Genomic DNA, 17,303 nt, shown 5'->3' on the forward strand with positions numbered 1-17,303 from the left:
CAGGCGTCCGTTTCACAGAGAAATGAGGAGGAACATTTGTCTCCTGTGCTCATTAGACTTCTTCATCTGTGCCAACAGGGGAAAATCGCACACAGGCATTATTGCGCCGTTGCCCTCGTGATTGGAGCCGAGAGAAATGCTGCTCAGTGCTGAATGCACCACTGTTTTATTCTGCGAGCACTGAAACTGTAACTTCTTTTTGGCTCCTTTGCAGAACATCGTTTATCATGAGCCATTTCCTCACATGTCCTCTCCGCAAAAAAAAAATCAATCCAGTCACCCTTTCTAGACCATTTTCTTCTGCTTCTTTGTTTTAATAGTGTTTTCAAAGGCAAGCATCGCTTTCACTATTGCTCAAACATACGGTTAGGGGTTTGTTCAAATCTCTAACCTTAAGTATTAAACACGTAACTCATCCAACAATGATTGTGGTGCATACTTGAATGACACCTCAAAACATTTCTTATCAATAAGACTTAAAGGGGTCATCGGATGCAAAATTCACTTTTATATGGTTTGCATATAAATGTGTCTTTGCAGTGTGTGGACACAACCACCATACAATGAAAAAAATCCATTCACTTTTTTTTTATCCTCGGAAAGTCTAAACACTCTCAATAATCAAGCTGTTTGGATTTTCTGAGCAATACGATGTCATATTGCTCATGCTCCGCCCACGACCACTTACGGACTGTCCCGTATTAGCATATTTACGCACTCAGACATTTGTATACTGTCTGCCAAGGCAGCATTTTACGTGTCTTGTGTCGACACCCCCCACAGAAGAGAGGGGTGGGGTGAGCAGTTGCTCATTATCATTTAAAGAGACATGCACAGAAACGGGTCGCTGTGAACAGAGCTGTTTTTGAGGAGGTAAAAAGGGTGTTGTTTTACACAACCATTGAGGAATTTTAACCAAAGTATGTTTCAAAATTTACATGAAGACCCTAAAGAATCATATCAACTTGTGGAAAATGGGCATCCGATGACCCCTTTAAGATTTTTGCCTGGCATATGTTAAAACAGATGCAGTAAAATAAATATTCTGGCCAATATGATAATTACTTTCCATGCTATGACTGATAACTAATAAATAAATAGTTTAACTAAACCGAATTATTTCGCATGCCACAAGGGAAAAGAAATGGCATTAGCAATAGAGCTGCACTAATTAAATTTTTTTTTAAAGTATGTTCTCTATATAGTATACATATGGGTAGTATTTGTCACGCCTGCCAGCTGGAGTGCCTGTGATAACCACCAGAAGGTACTCCTCCCAAGTCCTTTGCCATTCCATCATGAACTACATTTCCCATAAACCTTTGCCTGGACTCATTATTGTGTTATTACACCCACCTGTGTGTCATTAGCTTGTTAATGTCTGTGTATATAAGCCCTGTGTCTTCCTCGCAATCTTTGTGAAGTCTTGCTACTGTATTTCTGAGCTCTTGGTTCCCTTGTCATGGTTTATAGTCTTGCCCTTCTGCTCATTTCCCTCTTGGCCTGTGTTTTGGACTTTGTCATTGTTTGCCTTGGTTTTGACACCCTGTCTGTTACATGGATTATGATTTTTGGATTGCACCAATAAAGCTGCATTTGGATCTTCACCCAAGTCTCGGAGCAGTTTGTGACAGTATGAATGAAATTCGGACATACTACATCTGCCATGTTGTAACTGTCATGTGACCTACCAGCATCAGCGCTTCACTTTCCATTCATAAATTCCCTCCCGTGAGATAGTAAAGTGTCCATCGAATGCGTACTTCAGAATCTCGGTGGAAGTAGCAGGTGTACTGTTTTTCGCATATTATATAGTAGGGAAGTATTCGATTTTGGATGCAGCGCAAATCAGCATAAACACACGTCTCCTCATTTTGTTTCTACAGAACACTAAACTGTCAGGCCATTTTTCTTAAATTGTTCCCCACAGACAGCAGCCATCTAATCAAATCAGCGTCTGCTGTCCTTAATAAGCCAATACAGTGTCATGTACCAAAGGCTTTAGGCAGAACGAAGGGGAAAAGGGGTCGATCTCATAGATGTGTGATTTATGGCCGAACACAAGGTCTGTGGACCGCTCGCTGTAAAGAATGAGCTGGCCTGATAAGAGTGAACACTCTCCTCTAGAAACTGGAGCCAGCGCCAAGAGCCGAGCAATACCTGCAAACTAAACAATGACGTACTCAACGAATATAAAGCAGTCGCAGAGGGTTGTATCATTTACTTTTAAAGAGATGATTCACTTGTTCTTTTCTCCAAGGAATTGCCGTTGCATTATGAAATGTCTAAGAGGTGTTATGTTATGTAAGAGATATTATTCCTTATTACATGGCTACATTGCGAATAAATAGAAATGTGATAAATTAGACTTGGTTAAGCTGCCCAACTAAGTGGCCATAGTTTTTGATTCATTATTTTATGTATGGTTTGCTGCAATGGTCTAATGGAGACCGCAGACCATATCTTAATGCAATGTTTGACTGAATTCAGCTGTTTTGATGATGCATAATGCAGCATAATTTCTGCCCCCTAACTTCCTCTCCATCAGCAGTACATTGGAAATTAAATGAAAAACAAACATTAAACAGCGTTGCGTATTATGACACAAAATGTCCAAGAAGTTGGCCTGATTCAGCCTTTTTTGCATATTCATTATGTAAGGCTACGAATGCAAATGAGGCTCTCTGCTGAAGTTTGTAGAGAGCGGAAATTAGCATTACAGTGATGCAGGCCGGTGCCAAAAAGAATCATTATTCATCCTTTGAGGAGGCTCTCCAATCACATCATGGCTCACGATAAAAGGCAAAACTTTAAGTACCGATGATGGATGTTGGTCATCATTCAGTTTTTGGGTGACAATGCAGGACAAAGAATGCATAAAGTATAAAATGCTAAAATTCTCGTATGCGTCTACTACTCATTTTCTACATAGTTTTGACAGTTAATCATGTCTGATTGCTAAGAAACTTGGTCATGATGCATTACAGTGCTGAAGTTTTTCATTATTTAGTATGCGATTTTGCAACAGACAGCAAAATGGTATTATGAAAAATAACCATTTATTAGTAGAGTACAGATTTTGTGCTGTAGTGCAAGACTTCTATTGATTGAAACAGTACACTCTCAGAAAAAAAAAGGTACAAAAGCTGTCACTGGGACAGTTCCCTTCAAAAGGGTTCAAAAGGTACCGCCACAGTGACAGCTTTTGTACCTTTTTTTTTCTGAGAGTGTATGGTATATTGTTTCAAATACAATTTTATATACAGGTTATATATATATGAAGAGTTCAGATGCAAAAGCCTCTAAGTGCCATCTGAAATTTTCTTCTAGAATGATCATTCTGTATAAAGCTTGTATATTTAAGTTAAGTAATTTCACTTAAATGACAATTAAAGATACAATATGTAATTTTTTTCGGCGCTAGGGGTCGCTAACCTCTTACAATAACAAAGGCGTAGGTTGATGACGCAAAATTTCCTGCCGAATTATGGAACTTGTCGTCAAGCTGAAGGATCTAATAATGTTTATGGATGAGTGAATACATTGATGTTTTTATCATGACTGTGGTTTGAAGCAGGGCGCGATTGCTAATAAGAGACAGGTATCAGCGCCACACGCGCGTCCCGCGAGCCTCGAGGATATAAAGGAATAAGGACATTTCATTTCACCAAACTACCCGCAAGTGCTGAATTAATACTCACACAGGTTAGTTTATTAGACAAATTAAACTTGTGAGGTAACGCAGTGCTGTTTCTACACTATCACACTAAACTGAATTTGAGTGTGTTGAAAGTTATAATGTTATTCTATGTGTTAGTTTGGCTGTATGAAACTAGCAGTAAGCTAGATCAACATTAGAATAACATACTGATCATATTCTAACATTTCATCATGTTGAGCTATATAACATTGATTAGTTGTATGTACATTTGCTCACCTGTCTAATAAAGTACATGTAAGAGCTCTGTCAAGTCGAAGTTAGTTGCAGACGTGGAGCTCTCGGCATCTCGAAAACGCCACGCTGATATTGATCCTTGCTTTAGTTCTCCTTTTTTCCCAAAGTCTGCTTGCCATGATCCATAATGTTTGAACGAAACAACAACAACAGCGTGAGCGTGCCGCTAAACATAACGCTGTTGTCCACGTCTGTCGCCATGGTTACTATGGCAGTACGAGCGGAAACCAGGGATAACGAGGATATTACGTCAGTGACAGGCGACAAGTGAACAGGGAATCCCGGGACGGCCAATTATTTAAAATTGGAATTTCTCTGAAATTAAAAATCTTTGGGAACTTTTGGGATATTGTAAGTACACAACTGCAGGAAAAATATCACACTGTGCAAGTGATTTTGGGATATTTTATTATAAAATTCTTACATATTGTACCTTTAATAGGTAATTTGCATTGCCATTTAAGTGAAATTATTGAACTTAAATATACGAGCTTGATAAAAATGATCATTCTAGAAGAAAATTTTAGATGGCACTTAGAGGCTTTTGCATCTGAACTCTTCATATATATATATATATATATATATATATATATATATATATATATATATATGTATGTATGTATGAATAAGAACAGTGTTTATTTGAAATAACTTTCCCCAACACTAGGTGCATGTATATTGGGGAAAGTTATTTATTTGAAATAGAAACCTTTAGTAACATTATACATGTCTTTACTGTAACTTCAGATCAATGTAATGCATCCTTGCAGAATAAAATGTGCAATCTAGGCCACACATCATGTAGCATTTTGGCTCCCAAAAATTATGAACAAACAAACTCTATGGTACGCAAAACTTTTCAGAGAGAACGCAAAAAAACATTGAAATATTTTTTCCATCTCCATGTCCCTTTAGGGGCTCCGGACAAATGTCCTGTTTACAATCATCATGTAAATACAGTCAATCTGGAAACATTCTGTAATTTTAGTTTAAAGCAGGAGTGTGTGAGATGTAGAGTACATCAGCATCCCTGCACACCTTCATCTATGCGCTCTACGGCACTAATGCAGACACATCTGGTATCCAGCACTTCCCGTTTGTTGCCCGCCTGCCCATCTGTCAACACTTTTTCTAATCCATGCTTGAGTGGGCACTGTGTTTCTCTTGTCTGAGTCTCTTCAGGGGTAAGGAACGGCAAACAACACAAACAGTTTGCTCAACAAGGTGAGTAATGTTAAAGCTGAGGCCTGAGGCGGGAGCTCTGGTGAGTCAGCTGTTGATGTGGAAAGGACATTTCTCCCATGTTTCTCGCTTCCGCTTGATGAGCGCATTAGTCAGCCATCACTGAACAACACATCACTTTCTGGCAGGTGAACAACCCCTCTTGATTAAGTGATTGGTGTTTTTGAGGAACTTATTAAAGGTCTCTGAATGGCCTGACAAACTCACTCTACTGTATTTTAGACCTCTCCTCTCAAATGCTATATTTATAATTCTTGCACAACAACACTGGGATGATATTCCTCAAAGATTATTTGATGTTTGTTCATAACGCAAACCCATAAAACCATCAAACTACTGCAATAATTCATCCGAACCACTTAAAGTCCCCCTGTAGTCAATCATTTTTTCCTTGAAAAAAACTTTACCTTAAAATACCCTGAATGTAACTACACCGCAGTTAGTATACGCAGTTCTATGAATATGCAAATGAGCCCCGCCTCCACTCACTCACCAGCTCAGAGATCCACTTGTTGACGATCACACATTGATCTGATTGGTTAGGATCAAGGTAGTTTGTGACGTCAGAAACACCAGCGATTTCAAACCTTGTTTTTGAGACTGTCTTTAGTTCACTGCAGTTTTAAGGAGAAAATACTCAGCAATGGTGTTGACTTATGAATTTGCACATGGTTTGTCTTAAAGCATATCAAAAACACCACATAGACATATAAACAACATTTAAAAGCTGGATTTTCACCACATACAGACTCCATTCATGTTGAAGATAACTGATTGTAAATAAGAGATTGACTTATACTGCTTTTTTTTTTTACACAATAACTAAATGATCATTAGAATAAAAACATAATCAGCATTATATTCTTTATAAACATTAATAATAATAGCTAAATGACAACTAGATTACAACAATAAAAACATAACCTGCATTATATTATTTATTAATGTTGTTATTTTTATTATTAATAATGATAATAAAAATCTTTTCTTGCAATCTAAATGTTTAAAAATGTACTTTCATCTTTTTGTTGCTCTTTGTCTCACTGTTAAACTACACATTTATCACTTCAAAACGAATGGCTATTATTTAAAAAGTTTTGTAAATATCCAAACAACATATTAAAAAATTACTTTACCTGTGATTATAATAGTTGGGTGATTTTCTCTAAAACCCCTCCTAACGGTGCCAATAAAACTGATTCAATCACCAGCAGCCGATTAAGATGAAAAGTGTAGATATCTGAAAAACAAATAAATACAAATATTAATAAATCTAAATTTTATACTTGAAAATCTATGAAAAGATGAGATAACTTCACCTCCTTCATTTAATTCAATTATTCTAATCTATAAAAAATACTGTAAATGTAAGAATATTTCTGTGTGTAAAATCAAATTGGATAAGTCACATTTAATATACATGCACTCAGTGTTGGGGAAAGTTACTTTTAAAAGTAATGTATTACAATATTGCGTTACTCCCCCAAAAAAGTAACTAATTGCATTACTTAGTTACTTTTTATTAAAAGTAATGCATTACATTACTTTTGCGTGACTTTTTCTCACCTGGGCTGGGCTGGGCTTGCTTGTTTTTTCTGTTTTTTTTAATAACAACAAAAAAAGTTATATTTTTGGCAAATGTAAGGCCCTTTCAAACCAAAAGTGAAGTGAATAATCCTCAGGCTGAAGGAAATGCATATTTTCGCCTGTACAGTAGAGGGCGCCACTCAAACAAACCTTTCAGTTTCTGTATTCTGTATTAAAGAACAACAGCAGAAGGAAGTTCACTCTTATTTCTAAATCTAAAATGTTTTGCTTATTAGTATGATTGAATTATATTATTGAAGGTCAGCAGCAAAGGCATTGGTTAATAAAGTGAGATTAAATACATAAAGTATATTTGTGTAATTTAATATAGTTAATTATAAAAGTTTTGCGTAAAATTCTGAGATTGCATTTTACTGTTTTTAATCATTTTGAGGAATACTGTGCAAGTGAGATGAGTAAATGCATGTTCACATTTAGTCTAGAACTAAAATAACCATCATGTACACACACACACACACACACACACACACAGCAAACACAACACAACTTTATTTCTCTCAACATGAGGACAGGAAAGCTGTCAGTCATTAAATGTGAAAAAGTAACTAGCGTTACTTATTTGAAAAAGTAACTTAGATATTTTGTTGTAAATTGAAAAATGCATTACTTTACTAGTTACTTGAAAAAGTAATCTGATTACGTAACTCAAGTTACTTGTAATGAGTTACCCCACAACAGGCTTTGTTTTAATTTATCATTTAATACTTGGTAAAAAGTTAGCCTGTTGTATGCTAAGTTTTTCTGTTATCATATTCTGCAGGTGATCTTACACAAAAATCATCCAATCAGCTCGCTAATTTTTTCATTGCATGCAGTTGTAAGCATTATAGAGCAAAACAAAAATTCTCATTTATTTACCATTTCTATTATGCACAGCTTATCAATCATCAAGCCGCTTTTAACTGTCATCATTAAATCATCTGTCTTAAGTTTAATGATCTATATAGAGCCTGTTTTACACCCTGTGGGACATCATTATGATCTTCCTTGGTGAAAAGTTTATTAATATTTAAATAGGCTTTTCATCAACAAGAGCTGCTGGGTTTTTATCCCATGAATTAGTGAGAATAAGAGCGAACTGTGCATTTGTGGTGCTGAAGATGAGATTGAGAGTTCTTTATGAATGGATCATCCAGTATGTAACTCTGATGAATAGTTATTTACTGAATCTCTGTGGCTGTCAGTTTTTGTAATGCAAATTCACATAGAGCTTCATGTTGACTTTTGGCAAAGGTCTTGCAGTTTATTAATGATGCAGTCATGCTGTTTCTTTCAGAAGACTGAATTACATGTTTGCAATAACTCAATGGTCCATTGTTGATAGGGAGAATATGAATATTAGTTATTTGTCTGGGTTGACTCAACACTGACATCTACAGTAATACAGCCAGGTTTGCAGCGACCTCAAAGGCAAGCGCACAGTTAAAGGGATAGTTCACCCAAAAAATTTCTGTCATCAACCAAATTGGGTTTTTGGGTGAACTGTCCCTTTAATATTTCAACAACAAAAAAAATACTGACCAACCAACACTGATGACTGGAGAGGGAAAAAAAACAATCATAACAAATAATAAACTACTACCAAACTTTTGGAAGTCTAGACTGAAATGGCTTCACATTAAAGCTTACAAAACATTTTGAGCTATTTAAATGTCAATTTAATTTAATTGACCTTTATCTTTACCGTTTGTAGTAGCTGGCGGAAGATTGAGTCTCTCGCATTGACATTGGTCGAACTTGTTTTCGCGCCTTTATATGTAAATATAGAGGCGGGGCTAGGAGAAGTTTTAATGAGATACAGTTGCCTAGACAAGTTATTATCACTAATCTCATTCTAATTTTTAAATCTTAATGCTATATTTAGAAAAGGTGTGTATTTTAACATATACAGTAAGCATTACAGAAGAAAAAAAACGATGTAATATTTTAATACTAAATAGTATCGTGATTACGTGGCTAATCAAGCTTACTCGTGTCTTTTAAACAAGCAGTAATAGTTTCCAGAAAATTTGAATCAGAGTTGGAGTCAAATTCCAAAATTCTCCAGATCTAGACTGTTTATTTTTAATGAAAATTTTCATTATAAAACCAGAAAATTACATTCTATAGGCCTATATAAAACACCCATACATGACTCGAGAAATAACTCACTACAATATTCCTATTGGATTTGGTCTTTTCTGCACGTCTTTGGAATTTATTTTAAAAATATATGGATTTGGTTTTATTTATTATATTTTTATAAAATGTTCTTCTAAGTATTATGGTGTAGATCTTTAGCTATTTAAAATAGCATTGATTGCATGGGTTCAGACACGTGCACAGGTAGGGCTCAACCCTTTTTGCCCTTACATTCCAAAGTGGCCTTTTTTTTTTGGTGGTGGTGGTGTTTTTGTTTAGTTTTTTTAATCAATGCTATTGGTCACCCTTTACATCTGTCTGTCTATTTTATAAATATTTAGCCAATGAAAGTTCTTAAAAAGAGCTTGTGTAAATCCTGATAACTCCGCCCTCTCTATCTTTACTGAATGAACTGAAGTTCATGAACTGAAGAACAGCAGACAGCAGCTGAACGAAGTTTTGCAAGGGTAAACAAAGATCTTGTTGTTTGAATAAGTACTAAACACTATGTAAGCTCATATTTTATTTATGTGATGTCTGACCTGTGACATGTGGGACCTGAGAGAGAGTTCTAGCATTTCCCATCTAGTCATAGCCAATACCCTACACTTAAATAGCCAGTAGCATTTCATCTTTTATAAAATGAGATTTTGGCTAAATGTATTTTACAACAGGAAATACAGAGCGCCCATATAGCTACAACAAACCAGTGTTTCGTACTGGAACTTACACAACGCGACTGAGTGATCCTCGTCACCTAGGTAACATATATTTCTAAGAAATTTCTTCTTTGATTTATGATTGCTGATACACTTAATTTATTAACATTTAATCATGTTATGGTAATAATATTAAATTATGGTTAATTCAAGGCTGTTAATATGCACGTATTCGCTATCTAGCTCATTTTTTTTATAGTATTCTATATTCTCCGCTCGTCTTCACGTGTATAAATGTTGTAAAACATGTTTTTTTAGGGCTTTAGCCCTTAAACACTGTATATCTATATTATCTATATTATTATTATGGTTGTTATTAATAGCGAATAAATCTAAAGCTTTTGAGACTATTATTTTTGTGTTATTGAATTTGTCATGAAGATGTGACCATTTCTTCCTTTTATGTAGGCTTACTAAATAATCTTGATGTTAAAAAAAAGGGAGGGGGTGCCCTGTTCAGTTTAACACATGCCCCTCAAAAGGTCTGTGCACGGCCCTGCATGGGTTAATATTTTAAATATATTTTTATATCGTATTTTAAAAGTCAAAGTCAACTTTTCGGAAAAAGGCTTTTATTTTGAAGGGGAGTGAGCTGACAGCGAGTTGTACTGTACAACAGCAGCACAGCTTTAGTGAAGGTAGTCAAATAACCCTTTTCTTTGTTGCATGATTGTCTGTTGAACACTAAACTTGAACGGTGCCCTTTTCAACTACAAATAGCGCCAGATTTGACAATGATAAAATAAAGGATTTGCGTTTTCAGAGCGCATATTTATTTGTTGTTATCGGAAGGCATTGCTAGCACAGCAGTTCAGGCTAATTTCATAGCCGTTTTGTTTTTATAAAAGTTATTTACAATATCTGTGGGGAAAAAACTGTAAAGTAAGACTTAATATTGTTTATTTAATTTTTTAATGATACAATAAATATTTTACACTGTAAATAAAAAGGTTTAACCCTTTTGAAGAATCCCTAGTACATCAGCTAGGAATGGGTTGACTTGGAGAAAGTTTGTCTTGTCCATTGCAGCTTAACGTTAATCGTCAATGTTTAGTTTGTATAGAGCTGTAACTTGTATTGTGAGCTGTTGTTCATTGTGTTTTTTATACTCAGCTGGTCTGTAGATTGAAGGATGGATGCCAGTGGCAGACCCTCCACAGCACAGATTGTGTTGCTGGCCACTAGTTCGGCTCTGACTGCCGTCTTGTACACCATATACAAAAAGAAATCGAGCCATGTGGCTAGATTAAGGGTAAGAAAACAACCCTGGTGTATTTCTTTTAATAACCCCACCACTTGAAGAAGTAGATCATAGTTAAACCTGACCTGTGTGACAGGAGGCCAAGAGGATGTCATTAAATCCAGACCTGAAAAGCATCCTCAATGAAGCACCAGGGAAATGTGTTCCTTATGCAGTTATTGAAGGTATGGCTTCTGAGATGATTCTGAGATTGACCCACTATAACAAAGACATGCTGGAAAATAATAAGAGGACACTAGCAAAAATAGGATGAGTGTGTTGTAATGTTCTAGTGTTTTATTCATACGTCTATAGGTGTTGTGCGCTCAGTGAAGGAGACCTTGAACAGCCAGTTTGTGGACAACTGTAAAGGAGTCATCGAGAGGTTGACCCTAAAGGAGAAGAAGATGGTGTGGAATCGCACAACACATCTGTGGTACTTGTTCTGAATGTGTAAAACTGTCCATTTTGATACTATAATCTGTACACTATGATATATATTTCAATTACACTATCAGCGTTTTGTTTTCTTAGTTCTTAGTATAAAATATGTATAATGATATTTTGTTTTTAATCATTATACTTTAAGTATACTTTAAGCAATTAATTATACCTACATATTTTTCTAATATTTAGGTAAAACTTTAAATATTTATTATTTTATTGTTTTAATTTTAAAATAAAGTGTATAGTAATATTTCGTTTTTAATAATTACACTATTTCAATTGTGCGTATTTACATACGTGTTTGTCAATATTTAGATTATAATTTAAATATGTATTGTTTCAACATTAAAATAATACTTATAAAATGTAGTTTTTAATAATAATATATCATAATTTATTTAAATCTCTAAATTTACCTAATTTTTTTTAAATATTTAGATACTACTAACTACTAATATTTAGTTATTTATAGTTGTTATATAACAATAATATTTATAATCTATAATTGTAATAGTTTTTATATTCTAAACATTACAAATATTTAACTTATATATATTTTTATTATTATTATTATTATTAATTAATATTTATAATGTATATTTAAAAAAATAAAAATAAATTGATTTGATCTTTTAAAATGATATCTATATTTAATTCACTGTGCCAATACATCTTTCTTTTAGGAATGATTGTGAAAAGCTCATCCACCAACGCACCAACACCGTGCCCTTTGACCTGGCCCCGCACGATGACACCATTCCCACAACAGTGCGAGTGGTCCGCCCGCTAGATGCAGCTGAACTGGATCTGGAGACCACCTATGAGAACTTCCACCCCTCCCAGCAGTCTCTGACCAACGTCATCGGTCACTTCATCAGCGGCGAGCGGCCGCAGGGCATCCAGGAGACGGAAGAAATGCTCCGTCTGGGTGCCAGCATGACTGGCGTGGGGGAGCTGGTGCTGGACAACAACCTGGTTCGTCTTCAACCCCCAAAGCAGGGCCTGCGGTACTTCCTCAGCCGCCTGGACTACGACACGCTCCTGAGTAAGCAAGAGGGTTACCTGCGGCTCTGGAGGGTCTTGACGGTGCTGTTTGGCTTGACTGCCTGTGCCACGCTATTCTACCTGCTGTGGCGACAGTACGTGCTGCGTAAGGAGCGGAGGAAAGAGCGCAGCGTACTGGACGAGTACAGAAAGTGGCAGAGCAGACGTTTAAAGGAGCTCGACCTGGCGGAGGTTGATGTGTCTCCGACTACATGCACAATATGCCTGAGTCAGGAGCGCTCCTGCGTGTTTCTAGAGTGCGGTCACGTGTGTACCTGTGAGGAATGCTATAGGGCCCTCCCCGAACCTAAGAAGTGCCCCATATGCAGGGCTAAAATAGACAGGATTGTCCCTCTGTATAACAGCTAGAGGCCTTATTGTGAATATGCATTATGCTCTTTAAAATGAGTGACTTTGAGGGCAGGTTTTTGGATGTGAGCAGAGCATTTCTTGCCATGTAATATCAGCCATAATCCAAATACTCTGCATTAAAAAATATTCTTCCAGTTTGAATTGGTTTTTGTATTCTGTTGATTTGATCGCACTGTTGGCAATTGTAATCATCACTTGTGCCTGTGTGAACTGAAATTCAATGCTGTTGTATTTTAACCAAAATCAAAACAAAAGAAAATGTAAAAAAAAAAGAATAAAAGTGCTTATTTTAGGACCATTAGGATTTTTTGCATTGTGAATATTTTTTGGTTCACATTTACTTCTTACTACTGTAATATAGTATTATTTGATTACAGTAAAAACTACTATAATACAGATTTTATTTTGTATTAAAAAAGGTAAACGCAATACTTTTTTTATTTTTACTTTGCAAGTATATAAGGTAAATGTTAATAAAAGTTAATAAAGTTAAAAATGTTAATAAAATAAAATGTTACAGTACCTAATGGTCCTAAAAACAGGATTCATTCCCTTTATGTAAAATATAGTTTCATTTTGGGGTTCAATATTGACATGCTCCCTTTAAGACATGTTAGTTGGATGCCAGTTTTGTGGTGTCCTATCATCATTTTTACTTTTCATTTTAATTGTTTTTATTTGTTGTTGTTTTTTTTGTAAGAATAGGGCGGCGTGAGATTTAAAGCTTTAATCTGATTTATTAAATGGGAATTTGTTGAACCAAATCAGTTTGTTCTTCCTTTGTTCTTCAGTATGGTTTAATATTAGCTATGCATAATTTACACATAATATTATAATGATATAAAGAATAAATAAAGAATGTTTTTTTTTTCTGTAGTGGATCAGTCTGTGTGATCTGAATTTGCCAATTGTTGATGTTTACTTCCACGTACCAGTTGTGTATGTGTGAGAGAGTGACATTACTTTACACAACAGGAGATAAATATATACTAGTTTAACTTTAGAAGGCCACAATGAAGAACTAAAAGTCTAACAATAGTATGTAAAGCCAAACAGAATTAAACCACTAGAATTATATATTGTAACTATATGTGTTTCCTAATTGAACTGGAAAGGGCAAAATGAAGGTGGAAGCTTATTAAACTTTTTTTTTTTTTTATGTCCAAACAGATTTTTAACCACTAAGCTACATTGACAAAAACAAATGGAAAAGGGAGGAGCATTAGCTTGCAGGTGATATTTATCTGACTGGTGTCTACCTGGTCTAACTGTAATTTGCATCCTTTTGTATATCAGTTTTTCCAAATACTTCCAGCCTAAACACATTTTAGTGTAACCAGTTTAGTCTTCCAGCCTAAACACATTCTGTCATCATCCTGCTTTTAAATTACACCACCTTGTTGTTTACAGTTATTTATAGTTATTGATTATCGTGGATGGAGAGGGAGCACGTCTGAGGTGTTACCTTATGAAGAAAACAGTCATTTTGTCCAGCGCAGGGAGCAGATAAGCCTCGTCAGATGCCGTCTCAACAACTTCTGCACGTTTCCATGAAATTTGTACTTGTTCAGTTTCCGTGTGTCTTGCAGAAAGTCACGGAAACCTTGAACAGCCCTTTTGTCGACAACTGCAACAGGGTCCTGAAAGAGAAGAGGGTGCTGAATCACACAACAGATGTCTGGTAAATATTAGAAATATGTATATGCCCATTAATATTCAAATTATGGGTTGCACTTTATTTTACAGTCTCTTACCTAAGTACAGGGTAATATAAGGTAACTACATGGGTTAGGTTTAGGAGAAGGTTCAGGATTATTACCTAGTTATTACACAGTTATTGTAATTACTGGAATAAGTACATAGTATGTACATGGGGACTTTAAAATAAAGTGCTACATAATTATAAATTAAAATTAATAATATTATGAGTAGCCTATATGGTACATGGAAGGGTATGGATTCAGTTAAACTTATACGTGTGTGTGTGTGTGTGTGTGTGTGTGTGTGTGTGTGTGTGTGTGTGTGTGTGTGTGTGTGTGTGTGTGTGTGTGTGTGTGTGTGTGTGTGTGTGTGTGTGTGTGTGTGTGTGTGTGTACACAATTGGCAACAGGTTTTCACACTCAAACTGTTCATATCAAGCGTGATGCAAATTGTCGAGATTGTTTGCATATCACTCTTCTATGGAAGCTTGTTTCCACCAAACAATAAAAATGTAAAAAGGTAATTGCGACTTTTTATCTCACAATCTGACTCGTTTTTTCTTTTTTTTTCAGAATTGTGTGATATGAAGTTGCAATTGCGTGATATAAAGTTGTGAGATAAAAATTCAGAATTGTGAGATAAAAGAAAGTTGTTTTCTGTAGAATAACAAAAAAGATAATTCACCTATTAAAAAATGTAATAGCTTTTTCACTCTGTGTGAATAGATCTATAGGATCCACAGTTAAGATTTTTGTTTGCAATACATATTTTTGTCACCCACCAATCACAATAAAGGAAGTCATTGACAATAATAAAGGAAGTCATGCAAAACACAAACCATCACTAAAATGTAACAGTTATGTATCACTCTCATGTAATGGAAAAGTTAAAGTAAATATGAATGATATAAGAAGATTTGAAAATATAATGATAATAACACTATTGTTCAAAAGATTTTTTTGGAAAGAAATTAATTAATTAATTATCTTTCAAATAAAATGCCTTTTTGTGCAAAATAATTAATATACACTACCATTCAAAAGTTAGAGATCTTTTCTGAATGAAATTAATCCTATTATTCAGAAAGCATGCATTGATCAAAAGTGACAGTACAGTAAAGACATTTGTTTCAACAAAAAACAATTGTTTCATTTGTTTTGTATTTGAAAAATTCTGTTTCAAATAAATGCTGTTCTTTTGAATATTCTATTCATCAAAGAATCTTGAAAAAAAAATTATCATGGTTTCCACAAAAATATTAATCAGCACAACTGTTTTCAACAGCAGCAAATCATCATATTAGAATGATTTCTGAAGGATCATGTGACACTGAAGACTGGAGTAATGATGCTGAAAATTCAGCTTTGATCAATGGAAATAAAATACATTTTAAAATATATTAAAATAGAAAACAGTTATTTTACATGTTAATAATATTTCACAACATTACTGTTTTTACTATATATTTTTATTTGTATCAAATAAATGCAGCCTTTGTGAGAATAAGAGACTCCTTTCAAAAAATCATACCAATCGCAAACTTTTGAACAGTAGTGTAAATATGGTTCAAGTTTCCCGCTTTAGCTGTTCTAAAATCACTATAAACTTTGCTTTTATAAAAACGGTTAGTCCATAAAAATATTTGTTTTCACAGGTGAATGTTTGTAGAGTAATTTACAACGGCCAATCAGAATCAAGGACCGGAACTATCACATTTTTAAAAAAACGTTTTGCTCTGCTGGCCTTGTTTGATGCTGCTATGACAGCTTGAACATCTGAAAAATATTTTTTGATCAAAATTATGCATTTTGACAGCTTGACTGGTGTCGTGTGCAAGGTGATGCAAGACAGCCACCTGGTTTGTGTCCCACCTCTGGACCTCCAGCACTCTTCTGAAGAAGCAGGAGAGAGACCTGTCACTGTGGCTCTGCGGGGTCTTGAAGATGATGCTTGGCCTGACCGCATGCGCCATCTTCCTCTACATGCTGCGCGGGAAACCGAGGAGAAGAGTTAGGAAGTTCAGACATATACAGGAGCTCTTTAGAATAATACAATCTGTCAGAGAAGATATAAATGAAGATATGAATTAGATTTTCGATGCTCCTGGTTTAGAAGGGTTGAGGGGATATGTTATTGTTTGTTTCTTTGCTTTCATCTTAGTTATTATTATCTATATTGCGATTAAGAAAAGCTGTGTTGGTTATGCATATTTTACAAGCAATATTATAAAAAATAAAAAATTATGTATTTATTTTGCATTAATTGTACATGTAAGCAGAGAGTATTACTGTGCCCGACCAGTAGATGGAGATAAATACCTGTCTAGCTTTACCATCACAGATCAATCTAGGAGCATCACTATGGGTTGTCTAGTACTGAGATCAGCCAATTGTGTAAATTACATAATTATGACACTAATAGAGCCAGATACCATGCAGAACTATCAACATAATGCCTTTAAATCATTAAAACCACCAGAAATCTTCAAAAGCTTGAGTAATAAAACAGATTAAATCACATAAACCACTACTAAACCAATCATTTATGTTAAGATTGTAATCTAGTCAGTATATTGTTATACGAGTATAACAAGTATATGAGTCAAATTATATGCCTGTTGAACAACAAATGATGTTCTGTTTAGCATTATATAATGGTAGGTGATGCTCTTAAAGGGATAGTTCACCCAAAAATGAAAATTCTGTCATGCATTACTCACCCTCAGCATAAATTCAATCGGTTCATCTTATAAAGGGAATGAGTCTCTTTGGAAAATTTGGACTAAACCGCTCATTTCAAATGGATTAGTTTTATGATCTCTTTATGAACCGTCAAAATGGTAGTTGCGTAGCTG

At 35.0% G+C, this 17,303-nt stretch overlaps 1 protein-coding gene across 1 annotated transcript; it reads left to right on the forward strand.

Annotated features, from left to right (window-relative positions):
• The first annotated feature begins 10,205 nt into the window (after positions 1-10,205).
• mul1 (mitochondrial E3 ubiquitin protein ligase 1) lies at positions 10,206-13,512 on the forward strand. The gene is made up of 5 exons (XM_082145359.1): positions 10,206-10,283; positions 10,759-10,897; positions 10,983-11,070; positions 11,201-11,321; positions 12,016-13,512. Exons 2-5 carry the CDS (start codon positions 10,778-10,780, stop codon positions 12,743-12,745), a joined length of 1,059 nt encoding a protein of 352 aa, XP_082001485.1. The 5' UTR covers positions 10,206-10,283; positions 10,759-10,777; the 3' UTR covers positions 12,746-13,512.
• Positions 13,513-17,303: the final 3,791 nt, after the last annotated feature.

The sequence above is a fragment of the Leuciscus leuciscus genome, assembly GCF_965113295.1.
Source record: "Leuciscus leuciscus genome assembly, chromosome: 18".
Taxonomy (NCBI): domain Eukaryota; kingdom Metazoa; phylum Chordata; class Actinopteri; order Cypriniformes; family Leuciscidae; genus Leuciscus; species Leuciscus leuciscus.